This window comes from Cupressus sempervirens, chromosome 3 (assembly GCF_028749045.1).
Source record: "Cupressus sempervirens isolate cs-2001-9-10 chromosome 3, ASM2874904v1, whole genome shotgun sequence".
Taxonomy (NCBI): Eukaryota; Viridiplantae; Streptophyta; class Pinopsida; order Cupressales; family Cupressaceae; genus Cupressus; species Cupressus sempervirens.
Window position 1 is genome coordinate 480,447,418 of NC_143120.1, and position 23,663 is coordinate 480,471,080.

The 23,663-nt window shown below is 35.8% G+C and overlaps 1 protein-coding gene across 2 annotated transcripts in view; it reads left to right on the forward strand.

Moving 5' to 3' along the window:
- SAT32 (interferon-related developmental regulator family protein / IFRD protein family) overlaps positions 1 to 23,663 on the forward strand; it is a 51,997-nt gene that overhangs the window by 17,549 nt on the left and 10,785 nt on the right. For both annotated transcript variants that reach the window (XM_089820425.1, XM_089820426.1), the window contains exons 2-5: positions 5,266 to 5,431; positions 9,279 to 9,359; positions 9,713 to 9,795; positions 9,906 to 10,021. In XM_089820425.1, the coding sequence (XP_089676551.1) occupies positions 5,266 to 5,431; positions 9,279 to 9,359; positions 9,713 to 9,795; positions 9,906 to 10,021 (446 nt within the window). The remainder of the gene's footprint in view (positions 1 to 5,265; positions 5,432 to 9,278; positions 9,360 to 9,712; positions 9,796 to 9,905; positions 10,022 to 23,663) is intronic.

Consider the following 23,663-nt stretch of genomic DNA (forward strand, 5'->3'; position numbering starts at 1 on the left):
TTGAATGAGATATTCATTGAGTGTTCTGGTCCTTAGCTTTATACGTGTTTGGAAAATGAACTGTGGTCCTAATATGATTCTTCATTCTTCTTCAAGCTCTGGTAATATTGTCTGCTAAGTTACCGGTTCGAGTTTGGTTCCAAGTTTGAAGTTTGAGAACCGGATTGCAAGTTTATCAAAAATTTGGAAAGGGGTCTGGGTTTGTTATAACACACAGACACACACACAGACACATATTTATGAAGTATGAGCTAAAATTAGAATGTAGCAGAGTAGTAGAAACACATTTAAACAACAAAAACACCATAAACTTGTAATCATAGTGATCATACCATCATATAGCTCAAGTAACAAGTTCAACATCAAAGATTCAAAACATTATAAATAAATCATAGCATCAAGTTCAAGTATCATCGTTTCACGGTCATTGTTCAACTAATGGAATAAAAATCTATTAATATTCTAAGTTCTTCTTCATTTTCTTCTTCTTCTTCTCTGGCATTAGTTGACTTTGTAGTAGAGCCAAGGCCAATGGGGTCAGCAGCAGCAACAATGGTATTGGCATCAAATTCTTCAAAATCATCTATATAAGTTGAGCAGTGGAAGCATCCAAGTCTGTAACCTCTTTACCTACATCCCACTTCTTTGTCTCCCCTTCTTTGTATTCTTTACTCTTGTGCAAAAGAAGGTGCAAGTTGTGATACACAAATACCAGGTTCTTTTCTCTTTTTGATTGCAACCTATTGCACTTCATCGAGTGGATGTAGGAGTAGGTGCTCCAATTTCTTTCTCATGCAGAACAACTAGCAACCTATGAAGACAACACGCGGTAAACAATTAAAGAACACACACAAATCAATCATCGAACTCCTTGCACAACCAAACCTTGCTTAACCAAGTATTTGCTCTTGCTTAAGACAAAACAACCTTTTTGGAAACAAAAAATGACAATGAGAGGCCACCAAAAGTATTTCATAACAAACTTTTAGGGTTTTGGATGCCAAAAAGTTATTAAATTTTGCAAAAACCACTTTTTGCTGTCTGCAGGGCTCAAAATTCAAGTGTTTCGAACTTGGTTTGCTGGTTTTCAAAGTAGTCCACTTGGGTTCGAACTGGGTTCCAAGCAATTCAAACCAGCAGGGGAAAAATTGAACCCTGCCCAGATCAGCCAGCAAACCGGACTCGAACCACATATCAGTTCAAACTTGGGCTGGTCCAGGGGTGAACCCTGGTAACTTAGATCGTCTGTGTAGGGATGTATCTTGGTTGTTGGCGATAACTCAAACATGTAGGCAACGCTACCTATCTTCTACATGATCTAGTATGGACCATAATATTTTGTTGAGAACTAATTATTCTGTTATTGTTGCTTTAATCATGATTACTTATAAGATCACAATCTCAAGAACACTCAATCCCCCACTTCAAAGCTTCTTCCACTATGATGTTGATCTGCTTGCTGCTTCATTTGATTTTGTACCATGGCCAAATTCTTCACACGTCCGATTATTCATATAGTGCCACAAAGGGAGACATTTTTGTGCCACAAAGGGAGACATTTTTGTGAGCTATGGAAGGAAGTGTTAAGCCACCATTGTGATAGTGGTAATCAATTTACCCATTGATCTGTTCGTGCAACATATTGAACTTCTTAATAAATGTTTAGTAATTCAGATCTGATATTTATAGTAGCTTTGGAAGGAAATGTATAAACTGGTTAACATCATCATAACTTGAAGGCACAGTATTTCCAAATATAACAGGATAATCTGCTTACACACATTCCACTGTTGATGTATAAACAAGAGTGGACTTTATAGATTTGATTCTTTTACTATAAAAGGGCAATACCACCTACCTCTGTGTATTCTATGAAGACTCCATAGAGATGCTTTTGTCTCATAGGTGCCATCTATTTGCCATTTTGTACAACTTTGGCCTTGACAGAAGATGGACATGGAAATTGTTGTTTGGAATGATTTCTTTTTTGACAATGATGGTCTACCTTTTGTGTGTGCTGAAAGGGGAATTCATATTTGTGTTGATTTTCTTGTTGACAACATAAAAATTTACAAAGTATCCTCTTCTATGAAATCGAGACACTTTTTTATTTATATTTGCAATGACTTTTGTTTGAGCACAAAGCAATTCATAAAACAATCTTCTGTATCTTCTCATGGGCAACTCTCAAAGTCTTATTGTATTTAAACATGGAACTTCTATCTTTTTTTAATGTCTATTATCAGTTAATTTTTGTATATTGCACAAAACTCGGATCAAAATATATCTGGTCAAGAAGTTATTGGTGTGACTATTTGGAGTTTGAAGGAATGGTTAATGCAAATGGAAGTGGTTTTGATTGTCACAAGTTAATGGTTTTGTAGGATGCTATGACAAGTTGTTATCCCCAGCCTGACACTTCAGTGTGCAACAGATGTATTTCACTTCCATTTGCAGGGCCAATTTTCTAAATGAATAAGAACATTAGGGATTAGAAAATTTATATGAAATTGTTGTGGTATCTTGTCGAGGTTTCAAATTAATTAAACTGAGTATGCTTTTTGAACAGTGGAGAATTCAGTCAATTTTTCATTACCAGGCCCAACCAAATCTGATCCATTTTTTCTGATTTTTGACGTTTGCTGATTAAAGATTTTGGTGCTTGTTTGCAAGTGTTCGGGTGGTGGGGCGGGGGCCCTAGCTCGGTTGGCTAAATCTTCCCTGTTGCAGGGGGTTGGTCACGGGTTCTAGTCTCCCCCGTCCTCATGGTACCAGTGGGCGTGTCGCGCCAGCGCTACCGGTCACGTTAAAAAGTTTACCAGGCGCACTGCAGTTTATAGGGGGGCCGTGTTGCACCGATTCCTGCAGTCTAAAAAAAAAAAAAAAAAGTGTTCGGGTGGCGTTTTCTATGCCACTGATAGTGTAAAGTTTTGCCATGAAACCAAAGCAACAAATAATGCTTTGAACCAAAATAAAAATTTATAATTGGACTGTTATAAATTTTGAGGATCTGATTTTTTCAGGACAGCAAGGCAATTATTGTATTGAATCACCAAGAATAAGAGTTTGCATACCAGGAGTCCAACCCTCAAATAGAGGAGAATTTTTACTTTAGAAGAACATCTAACTTGCAAAAGTGGCTCCAATTGATTTTATTTGCAACTACATTAATTAACCTAGTACAGATTCCCCTCGATGGTGAATTGGGTTTTTGTCCAATTCACAGTTTTCGAAGGGTTTTCATGCTTAGAAAATAGTTAACAAGAGCTGCTCTGTGAAGGAATTCTCAAATTGTTCTCATAATAATGAAATGATGCCTGATGTTAGTTTATTGACTTCAACCACTAATTGGCCCTTTTAGGGTTTCCGCTTTATTCAATTAATTTTATTTTTTATTGTGTGTCAATACACCTCAATGTCCCTTTCTTAAACAACACTATCGCCCTAGGACATGGGGTCATGTTACCACTTTATAATTTATTATAAAGTGACATCATTAATCACTTTTATTATATTGTATTAAATTTTAAAGTCAATTGAATACTTTATTTTATATTCAAACCCCATCAACTGGCCATCCCAGACTACAAAGTTACTAACTGATGATGCATGTGTTAACCCAGTGATGTCTAAATATAGGAGGTGAATTGACAGTCCCCTCCTAATAAATAGGGATACTCCCTAAAAAATAGGAACTGCAACCAAAGCCTCTAGAATGATCCTTGGAGTCTCTTGATGTGTCCTGGTCACCTCCTGGACAATCCCTAAAAAATAGGAGTCTCTTATTGTCCAAAACGACTTATAAAGCTACCTGCTAGGCTCCACAACCCTTAGTTGGGTCCCCTAAGTTCTAACCACTCCGCTGATTTACGGGAATATTTGCAACCTCTTCTATAGTCTGAACTGCCTAAGGGAGGGTTATTACAATGAAGTATAAGCTAAGAGTGACAATGCTATACCTTTTTTGCACAATATCCCATAGATGTACTATTGGCAGAGTACTCTCCAAGTTGCAAAAACTGGTGGAGTTTTTTGGCCTGGCAAGTTTTAACAACTTTTACTGGTGCCAAAAACAAGCCAAATTTTTGGCAAAAAAATGTAGAGTATGTGCTGAGTTTTTGCCAAAAACTCGGCAAGTTTTTTTGCTAAAAACTCGATCGTAGTTTGATAGCAGCAGTTCAAGTCAAAAAACAGCCCAAATTAATTTCATTTCTTATTTCTTCACTTGTATTTTGCTGAGGGTGAAAACAGTCTTCGAAACACTTGCAAATTGATTTCTATTGATTTGAAGCAGATTTTATGAAGATCTTGACATCAATGATTTGGAAAGGCAGGTTATGGAGGAGGGGGTTGATTTGGTTTTACAATAGATGACATTGAGTTCAATGAGTAGTCATTGCTAGTGCCAGGAGAAGCTAGAGGCAGAGCTATATACAGGATGGAGGACAAGCCACAGACTGAGTCAGACATACTGTTTGAGGAGGGACAGGCATGCCCAGTGCAGACTTGTAGGACTAGACCCTCTAGTTTTGCCTCTCCCTTAGCTTTTACTAGAGCTGAGAAGAGGAGATGTAATTGGAAGGATGAATTTACTTTTAGTTTTACATAAATTATTTACTATTTTGCTTCCAGCCATCAAATTCCTTATGAGAATGTGATTTTGTACCCACTTTGTGTTTTAAATGTTTCTAGACTAAGCCTGTTTCTTTTGTGCTCTCATTTATTGACTCATTGGATGTCTAATTAAATTTAAGCAATCTTTTAAGTCCCGAGTTTTTGCCAAAAACTAGTCAAGTTTTCCCCGAATTTATTTTTCAGGCCTTGCCGAGTTTTTGGCTTTGGTGAGTGTTCTAACTGCGCAATATCCATCAAATGTTTTTGTAAACTGATAATTGTTCTTGTTCTTGCCAGTACTGAGTATTCTTGGGCAAAATTTTGCTTCCTGATTTGCTATAGTTTGCTGGTTTTGTTGGGCTTTCTTGAATTTGATTTTTCTACATACTTTTCTTTTGTTGCCTTGAATGGACTTGTTGTCAATAGTTTGACTATTTAATATGGTTTACCTAATATATTTTCTTATTTCTTTAATGAATAGGTTCTTCAAATTTTTTGAAATATCAATTATGAATTTTGATAAAACCTGAAATAAGGGCCAATGCATTTTGACTCAACAAGTACGCTGAAAAATCCTGATAAAACATTATTATTAGAATGTTGTAAAGATTCTGTGTCATAAAAATTGACAGATTGCTTTAAACCAAACAGGTAGGATTCAGCGTAGAAGTACAAATTTCTTTGACAGTGATGACGACACTCTTAGCAGCACCTCCACTGGAGGGTTGTCTGATCTGACATTAGTGCAAGAAGTTGAGGTGGACGGAAGTGAAGATTTGGTGCTAGATAATCACTTAGATGCACTGTATGTAAAGAGGTAATATTCCTGCTCGCTATATGTTTATGCTTAAGTTTGTCTTCAAGTCTGTTCTTGTATATACACATATACATATGTGCAGGCACACATAACAAACATGAACTCACATATGTTTGGATATACATGTACACGTATGTTTTAGATAGATAATGTTTTGTCATGGTGTACCAAAAGTCCATTTCAACCAATGGAATGTTGCAATGCTTTTTTTTCTTAGCAACTATCTTTTAGATAGACCTTTTCATCGAGTGTATACTTGAATGGCTACTGAAGAATAGGTTTACAATTAATTCTTGTACTAATACTTTGTCAATAGATGGAGTTTCAACTTTGGGTCTTGTTTTAATTGTTCTTAATGATTCATTTCTTCTGTTTGAGCTCTTAAAGGCTATTAATATCATTTGAGCAGTAGTTTGTTAAGGTTCTGTGTAGTGCTTCCTTTTTTCTTTCTTCATTATGAAGGTTCAGAAAGTTTTCAGTTCTAGTAATAGAACTTCACAGTTATTCAGAAGAGAGTTCAAGATATTAAGCTAATTTGAGATTTTAGATTGATTAATTGAATAGGTTAGCACTGATCATCTTCCTTTTTTTGGGATAAAATAATAAGCAATGTATTGTAGGAAGATAAATTTCCATTCCATGATTAACTGTATCAAACTTTTAGCTGAATTTGTTATTGTGATTGTGTTTAACTGCTAGGCAGAGCCTTACTGCTATAAGAATGCTGGGATTACTTTAAGAGAATATTAATTGTAGTGAATTTCCCACCTATAGGGAGTGCTTGAAATGTTGTCACAGCTGGAGTTTTGTTGGATCAGTTTTTGCATTTTTAGAAGTTCTCTTAGTCTCAATTTTTTTTGTTTCCTTAAAAGATGCCTTTTAGTTATCTTGCTGTTCATTGTTATAAGAGACTGTAAGATTGTTTTTTGACTTCCTCTTTTTTGAATCTGATGTCAATACCTTAGTACAACAGTGTATTGATAGTTCATTTGACATCTGCATTTTATATATAATTGATTGGTAGATGAAGAGTGAAGTAATTTGACTTATCATGTCTTAGCAACATTCTATATTATTTTGAGTAAATTGTTAGCTGTTCCAAAATACAGGCCACTGAAACTTATTTCTAAAGTTCACCATCTTTATTGTTATAATATCAGTGCTCTCTCGTAAGGAAATATGTTTGCACGGAACTTAGCTTTAATGACAATCACCCTCTCTGGCATATGAGACTTAGAGGAATTCATTCCTCTTCAAACGAACTAATCAATTTAACCTTGGTTGGTTCCCAAGTTGTTCTGTTCACAAAACCCAGTCAACATTATAACAACTTATGCAGGTCCTTATTATCATATTTATTCCTTCATTCTAACTCTAGGTCCTTCAAATTCTTTTTAGTAACTCAGTCTCTTAGTGATTGATTTTCACAGCCTTGATTTTGTTTCTGGTCCTTAATCTCTGTGTTAGAATTGTTCCCAGCCCATCCTTATAGCTTGTTTTGGTATCCCTGGAAGGAGGGGGACAATTGTACCCTGATCTGAGCTACTGGGATGAAGGCTTGACAATGCCTAAAGAGATCAAGGGTTCATTCATGTTATTTAAATATGCTTTTCTTTCCTATATGCCAACTTAAAAATGCTGGTCTTAGATGGGATAGATCAAAAGTCTATCCTATGTTGCCACGATTCGAACCCTTTCTGAAAGCAAACTGCTTCATGGACCAAGGATATGAGGACTAAAAGGCACTATAGATTATGTATCCCAATTTTGGTTGATTATAGATGCTTGAATATAGCCCACTACAGTCAATAAGTTCACTTCTCCTCTTATAGCTTATTGCAAAACTATCCTGTGTATGACATAGTGGCTAACAGAAGCAGCTACTTCATTGTCAGTGCAACTTATATTGGACTTATTTGTAGATAGTCATTCCGAGCCTTCTAATTGAAAGCTTGGGATTGTATGAACCATTATCTTTGCCTTTGTGACCTCTGGCTTGGATGAAGTAACAAGGACCAAAAGCCAAAAAAGTACAAATTAGAAATCTCTACAATGTGTAAAGTTGAAAAATAGTGGTGGCCTTAAAATTATCTTATTTTCTTGAATTTCATTGTTGCCCTCAACATGACTAAAGTCTCTGTGGATGGACGCTGGTAACCTGAAATGGCTATTTATCTGCCTTGCACCAAGACAGTTGATTGGCCATGAGCTATGTGATTTTTTCCAAACATGTTTGGATCAATTTTGGGCTGCCTTTTCTGGCAGTCATTGTGGAGGTTTCTTGTTTGTTGATTGTGCTTTGCTACTTCAAATTACATATTCATACTGATGACTTAATGGGAGCTGTTAATCAATCCTTGGTCCTTGCTCTGGCCTTTATCATCAGAAAAATAAAGTATGGCACCTCTGACCATTGGTCTTCTCATGTCTATGGGAATTCTTATTTTTGGCATAGATCATCTAAAATTTGTGTGTTATCTATCATTATCATTCAAAATGGATACGGTTTGATTTCTGATATGTTCACTTTTTGAAATCTATTGTCTTTCGATTATTTGGTACCTTATGAGATTCCACTTATTCTTCCAGGTGTAGAGATGTCTTGCCAACAAGAAAACTATATTTTTATGTGCAAAACTTATCTGTTACCCTTATGTTAAAAACCAATGCATTCTACATTAAATTTGTCAACTTGTAGGTATAGTACGAGTGTTGTTGAGCACCTCATTCTTCCATTTCGATTCACTTAGGTAAGTGAAGTTTTCATAGGAAGCATCCCAAGCTGAAGTAAAATATGTGCCTTACACAAGTCTTAAGCTGTTGGTGGAATGTTACTGAGATATTCCGGCTTAACTCAGCATTCATGATTTTCAATGTGAGTTCAAGCTTTTTGAGCCATCTTGTTTGGAGGGAGGAAAGCTTTGATTACTTATCTCGACTTTACTGTTCTAGCTATTTGTTGGATATATGCTCAATGTTTCTGGTTTGGCTGCAAAAACTCTTTGGTGACTGGGTACAGTGGTTGTTCAATTCAGTCTTTGCAAAGAAGTTCCATCATTTAATGTAGGAAGAATGATGAGACTCATTCCTAATAGCAATCTCTAATTATTGTAAGAACTTGCACGTACTCTTTGATCTGTCTGTGTGTAAGCTAAACCAAGGTGACTTGCATACCATTTTTTTGGCCACTTTCCATTTGCTTGGACTTATCCAACCAATAACGAATGCCATCCAAGCAATTTTTTGTAGCTATCTAACGAAGACTGTATAACAACTATTTTAATAGGTATTTGCTCAATTCGTTTGCTGGTAACCTGTATTCTCGCCTTTGTTGTATTTTTACGAGGGGATGTATCAACCCTTTTATGACAGTGCTGGCTTTGTGACCCATTAGGCTTTCACATTCACTTTGGTGTTGCAACAGAGTGCATCTTTTTTATTAATAGTTATGCTTATAGGTGATTGAGCACTTTCTAATGATATGCAACATTAGCATCAGAACGGTTTGATGTCGAACGAGCGTCTGAGTACAATGATGGTGCACATCTGCTAAATGTAAACTGAATATTAATGTCAAATGCCATGACATTGAAAATATATATTCCATTTTCAGTACTTATCCTTTGTAATGGGTGGGGTTCAATCAAGGTTTTAAGTTGCTCGTCTTGAATTGAGGGGATTGAAAATAATATAGTCTATTTTCCAGCCAACACTTGATATTCCTGAATGTTCATTGCAAAAGCAGATTTTAACTTAAATAGTTTTACTGTGGCTAATTAGGCATTTAGAGCTTTCATGCCTGAAATGAATAATTAACTTGTTGACAAGATTTATTGGTGTTTTTCAGGGCATCAACTAGAGAAAATGGTCTGAAAGGTTTTATCAGTGCTTTCATGAATGATTTGCAGTATGAATTTGCAGAAAGCAAGTAAGAATATCATCTTTGTCAAATATTGCACGTTTGATTTTTATGTTTGTCTTTATTTGGCTAATCTTCCTACTTCTATGTTTTATGCCCATTGATATATTTATGAACATTGCCAAAATTATTATTTGCCATGACATACAAGGGTCTGAAACAATCAGAATTGGACAAAATAGACCAAAAATGTTAAATTGAGCAAATACTCAAAATTTCAGTACTACAGCATTACAAATAATAAGTGATTTTCAAAAACATTGTAAGCATTTACAATGGACTTAAAAAACACTACACATTTAAAATTATGGACAATTGTTATGTAAATTGGATACTTGCCTAAACCATCAGCTTTCTTGCAGGAATGAAACTTTGCTTGATATGTTTATGAAATCGATGAAAAAAGGGTCTTCTTCTGAGGTGGCTCTTGCTGCACATGCTGCAGGTAAATTATTTCTGAGCTTATTGTTAGAAAATGTCTTACGTAGTAGCTCTATTGCTATTCAACGAGATTTTTCAATTCAGGAGACAGAAGAATTTTATAAATTCTTGCAGGTTTGCTAGCAATAACAATTGGTGCTGGTGAAATGGCCCATAAAGTGATGGAAGATTCTATTCCGAATTTTTCTCGTGCATGTAAAATTGCATCAGATGCAGAAAATTACTCAATGGTATGTAATTCTAGTTTGCGGCCACAAGCTAGATTTTTGGTTTATTTTTTGGAAATATTTTGAAAGTCTGGAACTCTAATGCGGAGAGCACTTTTGACATGCACAACTAACCTGCAATATTTTCTGGCTGCTCATTGTGTTTCCCTTAGTTTACATCACAAAATACCAGATTGTAATTGTTACTTATGCATAGAAGAGTGCAAAAATGTGGGAAATGATGCAAACCTTGAATGTGAATGTTAAGATTCTCTATCTTTTCCTTGGTGTTGGGGTGCAAAAGTGTGAATCCCAATATTCCCATAGTCTAGAATCCTAAGGTTACACAAAAATCAAGATTCCGTTATTGGACTTTCACTCTAGGGTGAACAAATTATAGATTAGTTGGTGAAAGACTATATTAATTTGTGCAGAATTTTGGATAGTTTTTGTATGCTATCCCTAATAGAGTCCAACAAAAAGAGAAGGCACATGAAAGGCCTCTGAGACTTGCAAACAAATTTCAGATTTAGTAGCATAGAATATTTGTCAATTGATGTACCATTCAAAGTTATATTCAGTTTTCTGTATAACATACGGCTAAAGATAATAAGGGAGGCCTGAACTGCCAAATAGTTAAGCCTTTTTTGGGTACATCTAGAGTGGCCAAACACCTGGCAAGTCAAGGTAAGGCATTGTTATGGAAATGATTAAGGATGGGCTGAACTTGTGTAACCGTTTAGTGCATCATTTAACTTTCCAAGTGAATTGGGTATAAAATGCCCCACTATTGTCTCTGAAATCTAAGAAAGAAATCCAAGCTATTCTCAAGATGATATTGGATCCTCTTGGCGTTGTTGTGGCACACTTCAATTTTTCATTCCCATTCTAAGATTCTTAGGCACCCGAGTTCACCCCAGTTTATTAAATATCACTTCAGATATGTTATGGTATAGCATCCCTCATTATATTTTAGGAACTTCTATGTGTCCCCAAATAGTGATGGTGACTTTATTATGGCATTCAATCATTCTTAAAGATGGCTTGGTTTTTGTTAGGGTGATTTGAGCCATATGTAAACAGAGCTGGGAATGTGCAGCCATCCCCAAAATAGTAGCATTCTTGACCTCTCTTGGAATGCTCTAGAGTTCTAAAGTATCTTGTAGGTGTTCAAGCATTCTCTAGTTTAAACACCTAGGAACAACAAAAGCAAAAAGGAAGGGGTTGGGCCCAAAGGCTTCTCTACTTTACTGCAAATGCCTCTATCTGTAAGTGATAGTGCAACCAGTTCTTGGACAAGGTGTGACGGGTTGTAAAAAATTAACCTTGAAAAGAGGAATGAAATAACTTAAGGGTGTATACATGAAATGTAGACACTTGTAGTAACCTCAATATAAGGATTCTAGTTTTGTGGCTACTAGTGCTCCAATTAGTGTAAACAGAAAACAGCTATGTGCTCCAATTTTGTGGGATGGGGATAACAAAGGAGTGAGGGATATGCTTCAGGGAGGGTCACAGGAGGCAGGCTACTTTTTATGGGATGGTATGGGACTACGATAGGGAAAATTCAAATAATATAGTAAATTACAAATATTCATATAATAACATGATTGTCACCAGGAGATGGGTACTTGGAGATGCTGGAGACTGATATCAGTATCAGTAGGGCAAATTTTCAAAAAATAGGTGGTGGTGGTACTTGGAGATGCCATTTAAAAAAATAGAATTTATTAATTTCCAGATAATTTCATGATATAAAACTTTTGAAACCAAGAATAGTAAATCATTATAATAGAGCAGTAAATAGTAAACTAAAAAAGCAAATTTTCTTTAGACCTTTGCACTAACATACTATAAGTCTTCAATTGTTTTTGTCCTTTCTCAAGATGTCTAAATGATCAGTAGATCTGATCACTATAACTTCTCATGGATTTTCGTATCATCCAAAATGTGAGTACGTTCCATAGGCTATTTTATTTATTGCTTTCCTTTCTTGTCTTTTGACGTGTTTTGACCTAGGTTTCTTGGTGAGAGATGTCAATTTCTCTTTGGGAGGCTTCTGCGATGGTGGGAGACGGCAGCTAAAATAATCCTATGTGTCAGGGTGTTTCCAGAGATGTCTTCAGTACTGGAGATGCATCTCCATCTTTAAGATGTGTCTCAATGGGTGGGAGACAGGTTTCCATGCTACCATGGATAGTATTTGAAGAAGATACAACTGAAATTCTAAATCATATTGCAGATTGAAATATAGAAATAGATATTTAATATATTCAAGCTGACTTGTATTCTATCTGATTTTATTCAATGTTATTTTGATGATATACATTGGCATCCCAGAGGCCTTATATAGCCTTCAATTTCCTGTTACAAACTACCTATGGGATGACTTCCCAACATCAAACTACACTATTTTATTTAATCTAAACCTAATAACTTGATTAATTTAATATTCCAACATTCCCCCCCCTTGTTACATTTATCTGAACAAGAGTGGAAGTTGCAAGGGTTTTAACCCAACCCTTGGGAGGCTCTGATGAAGTGCCTTCAACAATCCTCCTCGCACACTCAAGAAAAACCGAACTGATCGCATCAGTGGATCTCTTGAGCGCAAATCCTGATGCTGCCTGTATGAGTGTTCCCACCGCCCGTGCACAATGAGACACATTTCCTCCAAAATTCCACATCTCCTCTGAGTGTGTCTAATGCCTCCTCTAGTGCTGCACATGAGATGCCTTTCCCCAAAAAGTTCACATAACCTTTGAGTGTGTCTAATGCCTCCTCTAGTGCTGTGGAAACAATCACCACACCGATATGTGTGCACATGGATGTCTTTCCTCCACATATGCCTCCTCAAGCACTTGACAAATCTTATTCAAATCATGCCCCCCACCCCCCCTGGAAGGACAATCATGCTGCCAAGCCCCCTCTTCTCTTTAGGGACACAAGTATCTTAAGTCCCCTCTTCTCTTCAGGGATGAATCTGTGAAGGCCTGACTTTATAGGGACACAGATAGTTGCTTCCCATGCAATAATCATCTCTGAGTGAGAAGCTAGCTCGAGATGATAAAAGTTCTCCTGCCTCCATTTCCTCCAGCCTCTAGTTATGTCTTCTTATGCTCTATCTATCTGTTGATTCATATAATTTCTTGAAGATCTTGACCATATGGAAAAGATGACCTCAAAAACATAAGAGGTGCTTGGTAAATGCACAAAGATGACAAAACAGACTTCAACATCATATAACTGTATGCAAAGCTCAAATGACAATGCTACATCCTTGTAAATTTCATAAGAATAACCAGTGAGTAAATGTACCTCATTCATCAATATACCTTGGTTTCCTTGAGCCCCTCTGCCATGCAGCAACAAAATCACTTTGTATGCTCCCTTCTCCTTTATACACCAGCACCAAATCTTTATTCCACAAATTGCGGACTGGGTGGGCTACATATTTAACAAAAAATATCTTTCATAACTAGTTATTTATCTAACTATCAATTCATACCCTTCTACCGATTGATGATTCATTAATTAGTCACCCATTCCTCTGTAGTAATAGTAAACATTTTTGTTAACTATCTTTTACTTGGGCACCGGCAGAGTTAGATGGTTTAAAATGCTCATCGCAAATCAAACATACATAGAAGGGTGGAGTTTTATATATATTACTCATGAATTCAGAACAACCCTCTTTCTTTTTCCACAAATACTGGTCAAATACTGTGAAAGCAATAGAACAGATGACACACTATCACCACACTTTCTAAATACTCTGCAAGCAATAGAATAGGTGACGAGCTATCATAGCAAATAGAAAATAGCAATTTCTCCGGTGTTTATTTTAATCGCTGCCAGTTTGCAAGAATATGTAAATCCTTTCAGCATAACTCCTGAAGTGTGTTCCTCTAAAATAGGATATTAAAAAATTCACCACTGTCCATCAACTATGGTACCATAAACATTAAAGTAGTGAATAATTTCATTAAAAAATAAAATTCATCAACGTGCACCTTATTTTAATGGCAACCCTCCAGATTTCTGTGTGGCTGCAAATTGATTCTTCAAATTGCTCACTGGTTATAAATTCATGGATCATAACTAAATGCACGCTTCAGACTGTGCCTCCCCCATTTTGATACTTTTAATGCCATGATAAATTATTTATCCATTGTATATTTCAGAATCAGGCACCCAGGAAAAGAAGTTGCTCTGATACCATATGAAGAAGATATAACTGAAATTCTAAATCATACTGTACATTGAAATAGAGATATATAATATATTCAAGCAGATTTGTATTCTATCTGATTTTATTCAATGTTATTTTGATGATATATTGGCATCAAGAGGCATTATATAGCCTTCAATTTCTTGTTACTAACTACCTACAGTAGTAACTTCCCAACATCTAACTACACTATTTTATTTAATCTGAACCTAATAACGAACTTGATTAATTTAATTCTAACAATATTGATAAGGAAATCATCATTTCCATCATAATTGACACAATTTTAGTATCTTATAGTATTTATTTGAAGCCTACAAATGATTACCACCAACCAAATGGCAATTATTTGTCTAGTAAGGATCAATCTTGTGCCTATTCTAAGCATTGTTGGTCAGCTAGTGATAAGCATTGTTGCAAAGTGCGTCTCATTTGATGTTTACTTATTTTTTAAACAAAGAGCATCATCGATTCGGTAGTTTTATCTTGTTAATACTGAATCATGACTATCTCGTATGTTAGTAGACCTACACCATGCAAATGGATTTACATTGAAAATATATTGTTATTAATTTTAAGATATTTTAATTGCAAGTGCCTTGGTAGACATGGAAAATGTAAAAGCATAGACTAGGCAGCAAACTATTTAGCCTAGTATTGCTTAACAATGTTATCTCATGGACTTGCAATGGTTAGGGTACAAACAAAATGTTGGACTTGGCCAGTTTTCAATGTTTTTCAAATAAAACGTCTCAAAGAAATGGAGTCTCATAGAATTCAATGATTGCAAGATATCTAGAAAGGCTTTCAAATTTTTCTTGCAAATGCAATTGTTTTGCATAAAACCAATCCTTACAACCTTTTCCAACATTGGTCTAGTTTGTGACAAAATTGAAGGTCATGAAGCTTTGGAGTAGGGCATGGGTGCTTGTTAGGACACAAGCAAAAGTATATTTTTTTGTTTGTTATTACGTTTTCTTAAAATCAAACATTTTGTTGTAGGGGCGTAAGGGATGATTAATTGTCCTTGGGATAGTTGGGATCCCCATGTGTCTTTTTTTTGTGTCTCGAGATGAGTAGCCATCCCCAAGCATTTCCTGCATTTGTTAGATGTCCTCAAGACATCCATGTTATCTGTGGAATTTTGGGGATGGTGGAAGATGTTTTTGACCCGTTCTTGCTTCCTTGAGATTTTCTTGAGTGGGGATGACACCCACTTAGCGAAAGATGCATCCTCGAGTAACATATGAACATAACATTCATAAACAAAAGTAAAGGCTACATGGCTAATTTAAAAGTTCTTTATATGCAAGTACATAAAGAAGTTGATGATGCTATTGATAATTTTCTTGCTGCACCTTTTTAATTTTTCTTGGTCTCCATCATATGAGGGTGCGTCAAAGAAGGAATGGATTTGAGATGAATTGTACTCGACTCCACAAGAACACAATCTTAGAATATTAATTCTTGAAAAGGAAATTCAAATATTAATATGTTATAGGAGAGAATATTTAAAACAAAATACTCCCCTTATTATAGATGAGCAAACAAATTTTGAGCATGCACAATTGATCAATATGATTGTCCTACGTGTGATAATATCTCATTTCCATAAAAGACACTAATTTTTGTGGGAAGCAAAATGAATAAGAATTTTAGTTTGAATTTGGAAGAATTTTTTAAAGGTGAAGCTCTCAAATGCTGGTGTAGGCTAGTCACAAACTAGACCAACAAATATTGAAAACAAGTGATGTTGGTTCACAAACCTTACGTGGTTAGTCACAAACACAACCAATGGATGTTGAATAGGAGTGATCTTGGTGTTAGACGTTAGAGTACATACTTTGACCCCTTTGAGCGTATATGTTGAATATTGCATTGAATGATATTGACAAGATATTGGGTGAAACATGTGGCACGTGTTGTGAGGTTGTCATACCATTGCCCCATTGGGAATGGAGATCGTGTCCTTTTGACTTTGCTCCTTGTAGGTGTTGGTTGTAAGTTTGATTGGCAATATTTCAAAGTGGTGAGGAGTCTTATAACCCTGTGGAAATCCAAGTGTTGATCATGGTAGTTTATGAGGAAGGTAAGTAGTTTGAAGCATGAGTTGAAGCTTCACTTAGAGAAGTTGTTACAATCAAGTCGAAAGAACAAAAAGCAAAGATTCTCCAACTTGATCGAATCACCATCAAAGACACCAAATTTCCAATCAAGTTTGTGTGAACACCAAAGGGAAGATAAAAAGTTGGATGATCAATAGAGGAGCATTATGTTTGTGAAGTTTGAGTGAACTAAATTTGGATCTTCTCTTAGCCATTTTCAGAATGTTCAAGTCAAGCCCAAAAGATTGACAAATTTAACTAGGTCAAGACATTGAACCCAACTAAAGTGACAACTCCTATAAGCCTTCAAGAAATGTGAACCAAACCAAGTCAAAGTTTCAAATCTAAAAGCTAAAGTTGCTCAATAACAAGTCTAGTTTCAAGTTGCAAGAACAAGTTCGAACTTGATGCACTCAATGCACAACTGAGTTCATGCTGAAAGTACATGTTAATTGCCCAATCAAGGGGTAAAACTTGATCAAGACATGTGAATGTGCCTAATCAATGGGTGTTTTGTGCCCTAAGATACATTTTATTGCATCCAAATATATGGCAATTTTCGACCTAACAATGTTGTGAAAAACATGACATTACATTACACCCAACTAGTATGAGATTCTCGACTCGGAAAGACATGGTATGCCCAACATGAGGGAAAAATTCGATTGTGGAAAGATATGGTATTGATTCCAATAATACATGATTTCTGCTAATATTCAAATACAATTTGAATTTGATAAAAAATGTTATAGAAGTTGGCCTGATTATAACAATGGAGGGGTATAATTTTATTTCAATTCATTCAAATGTGGGTAGGTTGACCTAGAAAAAGAGACATCTTTCTTGAGTTTCAACACCCAACTCAAAATCTAATTATACATAAACAAGGGCGGATCATAGCTAATTACAAGAGTAGATCAAATTTGAGAAAGATATATTTTAATTTTTTTGATTGGTAATATAATATTTTTAATTTCAAAAAGAATTTTTACATCTGGTGCCAACTAAGTTGGGTGATGAAAATATGGCTACCCATCAACTATATTCTTTCTGTATCACCCCATTGCAATGCCTCTTGGGCATAACAATTCATATTTCTGAATTCAAAATACTCTTGTAGTTACACCTATACCCGCCCATGCAAACTTCCTACCATTACATAAGACAAAAGATAAACTATGCCATTACATCCAAAATAGTGCTTGTCATATATGATAGTTTCATACCAAAAAATACAGACTCACTCGTTGGCACTTCTGCAACATTTCGTCCCTTGAGACATTGGAAATGGAGATTTTTCCACGGGCGTCCACCTTGCTCTTCTTCCTTTCCTTCATTTCCTTCACAACGCTTTCACTCCCGTGTGGATGTAGCTTATCAGTGGATTTCTGTGGGGTCAACTTCATTATTCTCTAGCTTTCCCTCTTACTAAGCTACATCTTTGCTCTTGCCTCTTGAACATACAACAACTACTCCCCCCAACCCATCCCTACAACTTCAATTTGACGCTCTTTCGATATTGACGAGATCCAAATGATGAATAGTTAAAACTCTCTGGAAGCCCTTGCAACATCCCACCATGGCCCTTCCCTTGTTCTTTGCCCGACCACTACCTTTGCATGCCCCACAGTTGAAATTGCCCTCTTGCCCATTGAGGTTTGATCACACTGGCATTACTTTTACAATTTCCTTGCGACTGTCAAGCTGGAGTGCCCAGGCCAAAAAAAAAGATATTTCTCAATCTGTCCTTCATTTCAACTCATTTTTCATATATTCATCCCCCAAATCTTCCAGATACGTCCCAAAGCCTAGCATCTTTAAATTTGAAAATCCCATGCATCCTTTTCACTATGGTTTCCCCTCTAAACATAGACAGTTGATTTGGTTCCCAATCCATCCTAATAGCTTCAATTTGATGCTCTTTCGATATTGATGAGCTCTGAATGATGATTAGTTAAAACTCTTTGGAAGCCCTTGCAACATCCTGCCATGGCCCTTCCCCTGTTCTCTGCCCAATCGCTACCTCTGCATGCCCCACAATTGAAATTGCCCTCTTGCCCATTGAGGTTTGACCGCATTGGCATTACTTTTACCACTTCCTTGTGACTGTCAAGTTGGAGTGCCCAAGCTAGAAAGAAGTGAAGATATTTCTCAATTTGTCCTTCGTCTCAACTCATTTTTCATATATTCATCCCCCAAATCTTCTAGATACATCCCAAAATCTCAAATAAAATCCCATGCATCCTTTTCACCATGGTTTCCCCTTTAAACATAGGCAATTGATTTCGTAAGTTCAGAGAAAATTGGACCTCCATACTCGACTCCCGTACCAACACTCCACATTGACAATCACAATCAATTATATATTATAAAAGGCACTGATTATAATTACAAAAATTGTAAATATTTTCACATTACCACAATGCACCCTTAGATCATCACTTGGAACATTAGATTTTATTATGTGAAGGATATAAACATATTATGCTAAGCCATCAACATCAATTCAATGCTTCTATATGGACAATCCTGTGGTCTTCTAAGAGTTCATGCCCATCTTGATTAGAAAGTTCCACTTCTAGGTTAGATAGCTTGTTAGCTGCCTCATTCGCTTTCCGCAAGACATGAGGGATTTAAACTCCTCAAAAGTCTCTAATGAATTCTTAATCCTTTGAATGTGCTTATTCAAATACAATATATCCAATTTCTTTTGTTATGTCATTGATTATTATCTTTGAATCCCATTTCAGATGCAATTTCTGCACTCCTAATTTCTTTGCCATTAAAATCACATTTGTTGCAGCCAAGCGTTCCACTCCTTTGTTCGTTACCCTTGAAAGATGTTTTGTTCAATCATTTGAATATTGTCCCTCTCATCTCTTGCCACATAGCCAACACCAAATAGGCTTGTGTTGCCCTTTGAGGCCTCGTTAAAATTCACCTTGATCCACCTTGTATCTGGAGGTCTCCAAACTTGCAAATTTTTATTCCCCTGAGGTTGAATCTTCAAAGGCCGATTAACATGCCAACTTGAGAAAGATATTAGAATATAAACCTGGGCAAGCATTGAGATTGGAGAGAGTCGATAATGCAAATTCATAATCGTCAAAGGGATGAGGCCTAAGGAGGTTGCAAATTGTAAATGTGTATAAAACTCTAAAATCTGGTAGTGGAAAGGAGGTTGCACACTAGGAGTTTGAAACACCTTCATATCTGCACTTACTAAATCAGAATTTCATTGCAATTTGAAGGGTAGATGATGTTGAAGGACTATGGATGTGCTTCCAAAAGTAGAACTCAAATGAAGATTGAGTTAATGATTGAATTATTTAAATTTGGAGTATTCATTTTATTTAGATGTAATTAGGTCTTAAAGCAAAAGGTATAATCTTTTATGTTGAATTCAAGGATATGCTCATAAAGACATGTTAATACCTTTTGACTTGATTTGAAAATACAAAATTCAAATGATTGACAAAATGACATTGTTTTGTAAGGTGAAATGGGAAGCCAAGCGTGATGGACAAGGTTCAAGTTTGAACTTCATGTGGAGAAGACAAATAGCTTAGCATTTCAAATGTGAGCACAATTTCAATGTCAAGGACAAAATGGAAACCTCAAAGAGTTCATCAAGCAAGGTGCTTTCAAGTCCAAGATCAAGGTTAGGTTATCGAGATAACATTAAGATTTCAAGTAGAAGCAAATTCAATGTATTATCAATGAGAGGAAGCCAAGAAGTCTCGGTTTCAACTTTGCTTTTACTTGAAATCTTAATATATTGATAATACATTGAATTTTCTTCTACTTGATAACGTGTAGTTTTTTTTTGATAACATGTGGAAGCCAAGAAGTCTCGGTTTCAACTTTTAAGAGCCTTGGCCGGGACTGAATATATCGTGCCTCTCGAATCCCATGATGAGGGATACTCTGAGTATACCTTCCATACTGTCAAGCATCATCCTGTTATACAATCAGATTCATGCAAAACTTCTTTTACCTTTCTTCATCTCAACTATCGGGTTCTCTGCATTTACATAGGGTGGAGAGATTGAACTTTAAATCCGACTAAAACCATTTCCATAACACTTTCACATTCATATTTGCGGGGTACCAAGCAAGGACGGAGCCCTTTTCTTCCAGCACAAAGAATCCGATCAAATCAAAGGAGTCACGTAAGATTCTGCCGAGTCTTGTTTCTTTATTTCTTGTAATCTTTCTTTGTGCCAAGTTTGTCATGGTTCAAGTAGAATATAAAGACCAAGCTTTGAAGCCGTCAACCCATGTATGTAATTCTTTCATGTTGATGCACTAGTCGGGTATGCCTTTGAACATTAATTCCCATGTATTGCTATTTAATTATTGCTGACGGAATTCAAGGGAATGTTGAATAGATTATCGGATATGAATTATGCCATCAATATCATTGACATTACTTAATCAAGATAGTATATCAGTCATGCATGAACATTTATCTCAGCTTAGAATTTAGTACACTCAGAGATTGAAGCAATATCATGAAATCCAAACACCAAGGAATTCACCAAGCAATGATGCCAATGTAGGTGAAGAGGTGTTAAGCAATATGGTGAATATAAACTCGTGAGCACCTGGGAATCACTGGCATGGTAGCTTGAAATGGTGAGGAGGTGTAGAGAGTCTGTACAAACAATTCACATAATTCTTGCCAAGTCCAATCTGATGCTTGTTTAATCTTTCTTTACTCTCTTTTCTCATTGTTGTACCAAAAGTTAGTGCTCTGCTTTATATGTTTACCTTAATGATAGTTCATGATAGTACGATGCTAATTTTATTGTCCCATGTCTTTTACATATGAGGGCATCAGTTTTTGTTAATGTCATGCTGTGTAGGATTGTCTAGACGATTTCCAACACTAGGTAAAGTATTGTAATTCTTGATTTGTTTTTCACTGAGTTTAATATCTATTTTCAGTCAGTACATAATGATAGGTCAAAGAATGAATCAAATATGTTCCAACTCTTTTCTTCTCAGATTGGATATCTGTCCTTAGCTGGCTAGGCATAATAGTTGAGATCTATATATATATATATACTAGTTGTTAGTTTCCTGATGTGCATAAGAGATCAATCTTCGAGTATCCTTGAGAATGCATCATTTATGAATTCAAATAGTAGTGTTTAAAAACCTGATTGTTTAAGTGAATCAACATCAATGCACATGCTATCATAATCTTCCGAACAAATCTAGAATAGTATTAACACCGAGGAATTGACGACAGAGAAGCCATGAAATGGTGAAGAGGTGGAGTTAATTTGCAAGAACGCGAAAGAGAAATCAGTTATGATTAAATTAATTAATTAAACATTCAATTTTGAAATCTTTACAGAGCATAATTATGTAATCACAGATTGTGAAATGCTGGATGCATGTATAATTGATAGAACCGGTTGTTATGAGAATTCCTAACACCTGGGACTTACCTGGTTGTGTAGCCAAGAAAAAGGGTGGTGAGGTGAAAGAGAGGAATCTGTAATAATATGAAACAGTATCAGATATGACATAACAACGTTTATCATTTTTAATATGAATTAATTAATAGCTCATGCATATTCCTGTTATTGTGATCTCTTGCTGCCAAGTCGTATGGTGAGTTAAATACCAGGATGCCCAGTGGATGGCAAGATGACCCCTGTCTGTTCTGGGTAGGGAGGGCCTTTCTCGTTAGAGATCGTGAGGGGATAAGATTTGGTCTGAGGTTGGGTGGTTAAGCCCCTGACAATGTTTCACCTCTCCCAAGATGTCAGTGGTGTGTTAGACAGAGATAAGCTATGCAGTCAATTGTTTATCGGAAATAGGCATTATCATTTTTATTTATGAGGAGGTAAGATTAAATTGAGTTAATTCATTGTTACCGTTATTTTACACCTAGATACAAAAGATAGATTCATGGATTGCTTTTCATTTATATGAATATCGAATATAAGTATATTTCTAATCTTGAGTTATTGTCACAGTTAAGTAATCTGAAGGAAAGGAATCTGAAGCCCTAATTGATTGAGTGATAGCTAGAACCCTAAATGATACGGTGGTATCATAAGCCCTAATTGAATCCATGGTATCAGAAACCCTAATTGAATCCATGGCATTGGAAGCCCTAATTGAATCCATGGTATCAGAAGCCCTATTTGAATTAGTGGTATCGGAAGCTCTAAGTGATACAACGATATCAAAAGCCCTAAAAGATTCCAATGGTAATCGATGCCCTAATGATTTCAGTGGTAAGTGATGCCCTAATTTTATATAGTGGTATTTAATGATAATTGTCATTTGATTTTAATTTATCAATATTGAATAGAAGTCGTTTTGTGAAATCGTTATAGTGTATTTGTGGACTAACCAGAGTGGTTGTAGAAGCATCCCTAGATTGATTTCGATCTCAGTTTTCCGAGGCATGTGGTTTCCAATTTCTATAGTAATTTCATTTGATGGTATTTCAAGTTTTTAGTTAAGAAATTTTGTCTAACTGATTTTAACTGTAAATCTTATTCACATGAACATGAATGATATAACTGTCTTCTTATGAAACAAAGTAATAACTGTATTCTTTGAGTATGTTAGATGCTAATTTAGACCCGGGAAAACCGGATGTTACAAATTACTTAATGTTTATTGATTTGTATCTCATATGTTCTGATCATTTGGCAATTTCAACATCATACTTACATCCTCTTAAGATTGTACTCTTCTAAGCATAGTTGACTAGGAAAAGTGAGGATTGGTTCGTTCTTATCACAACATCAACATAATCTTGTATAAGTAGAACTAATCTAAATTCCTAAATACTCAATCCATTTGCACTTTATTTCATAGTTAGAAGCAGTTGCCTTACTCATATTCACATGTCATCCGCAAGTTACATTGACAAGTCTATGTGAACAAGCATGTCTCCTTGCATAACCAACATACATCAAGCGAAACAAGCTCATTTCTGCATTGAATTTGCAAGTTTGCTATTGGAACCTTGGAATAATGTTAGAGAACACTCATAAAAAATGTCAATTGTAGATGTGTAAATGTTTATAGTCTATTGCTATTCATTTGTATTGTTGAACATGTGGTGTCATTTGCATTAGCTGAATAATGTATTGAAGGATATTAACAAGATAAATGTTTGATAGATGTATACTTGTGTGTATCCAATCTTTATTTCTCATTTTCATTGTTCAACATGGCAAATGCTATAGAGATGCCTAAATGCTTATGTCCAATTACTATTCATTTGCATTGTTCAACAAGTGGTGTTAATTGTTGGAGATGTATAAATTTTCGCATGCAACCTGATCTCATTTAT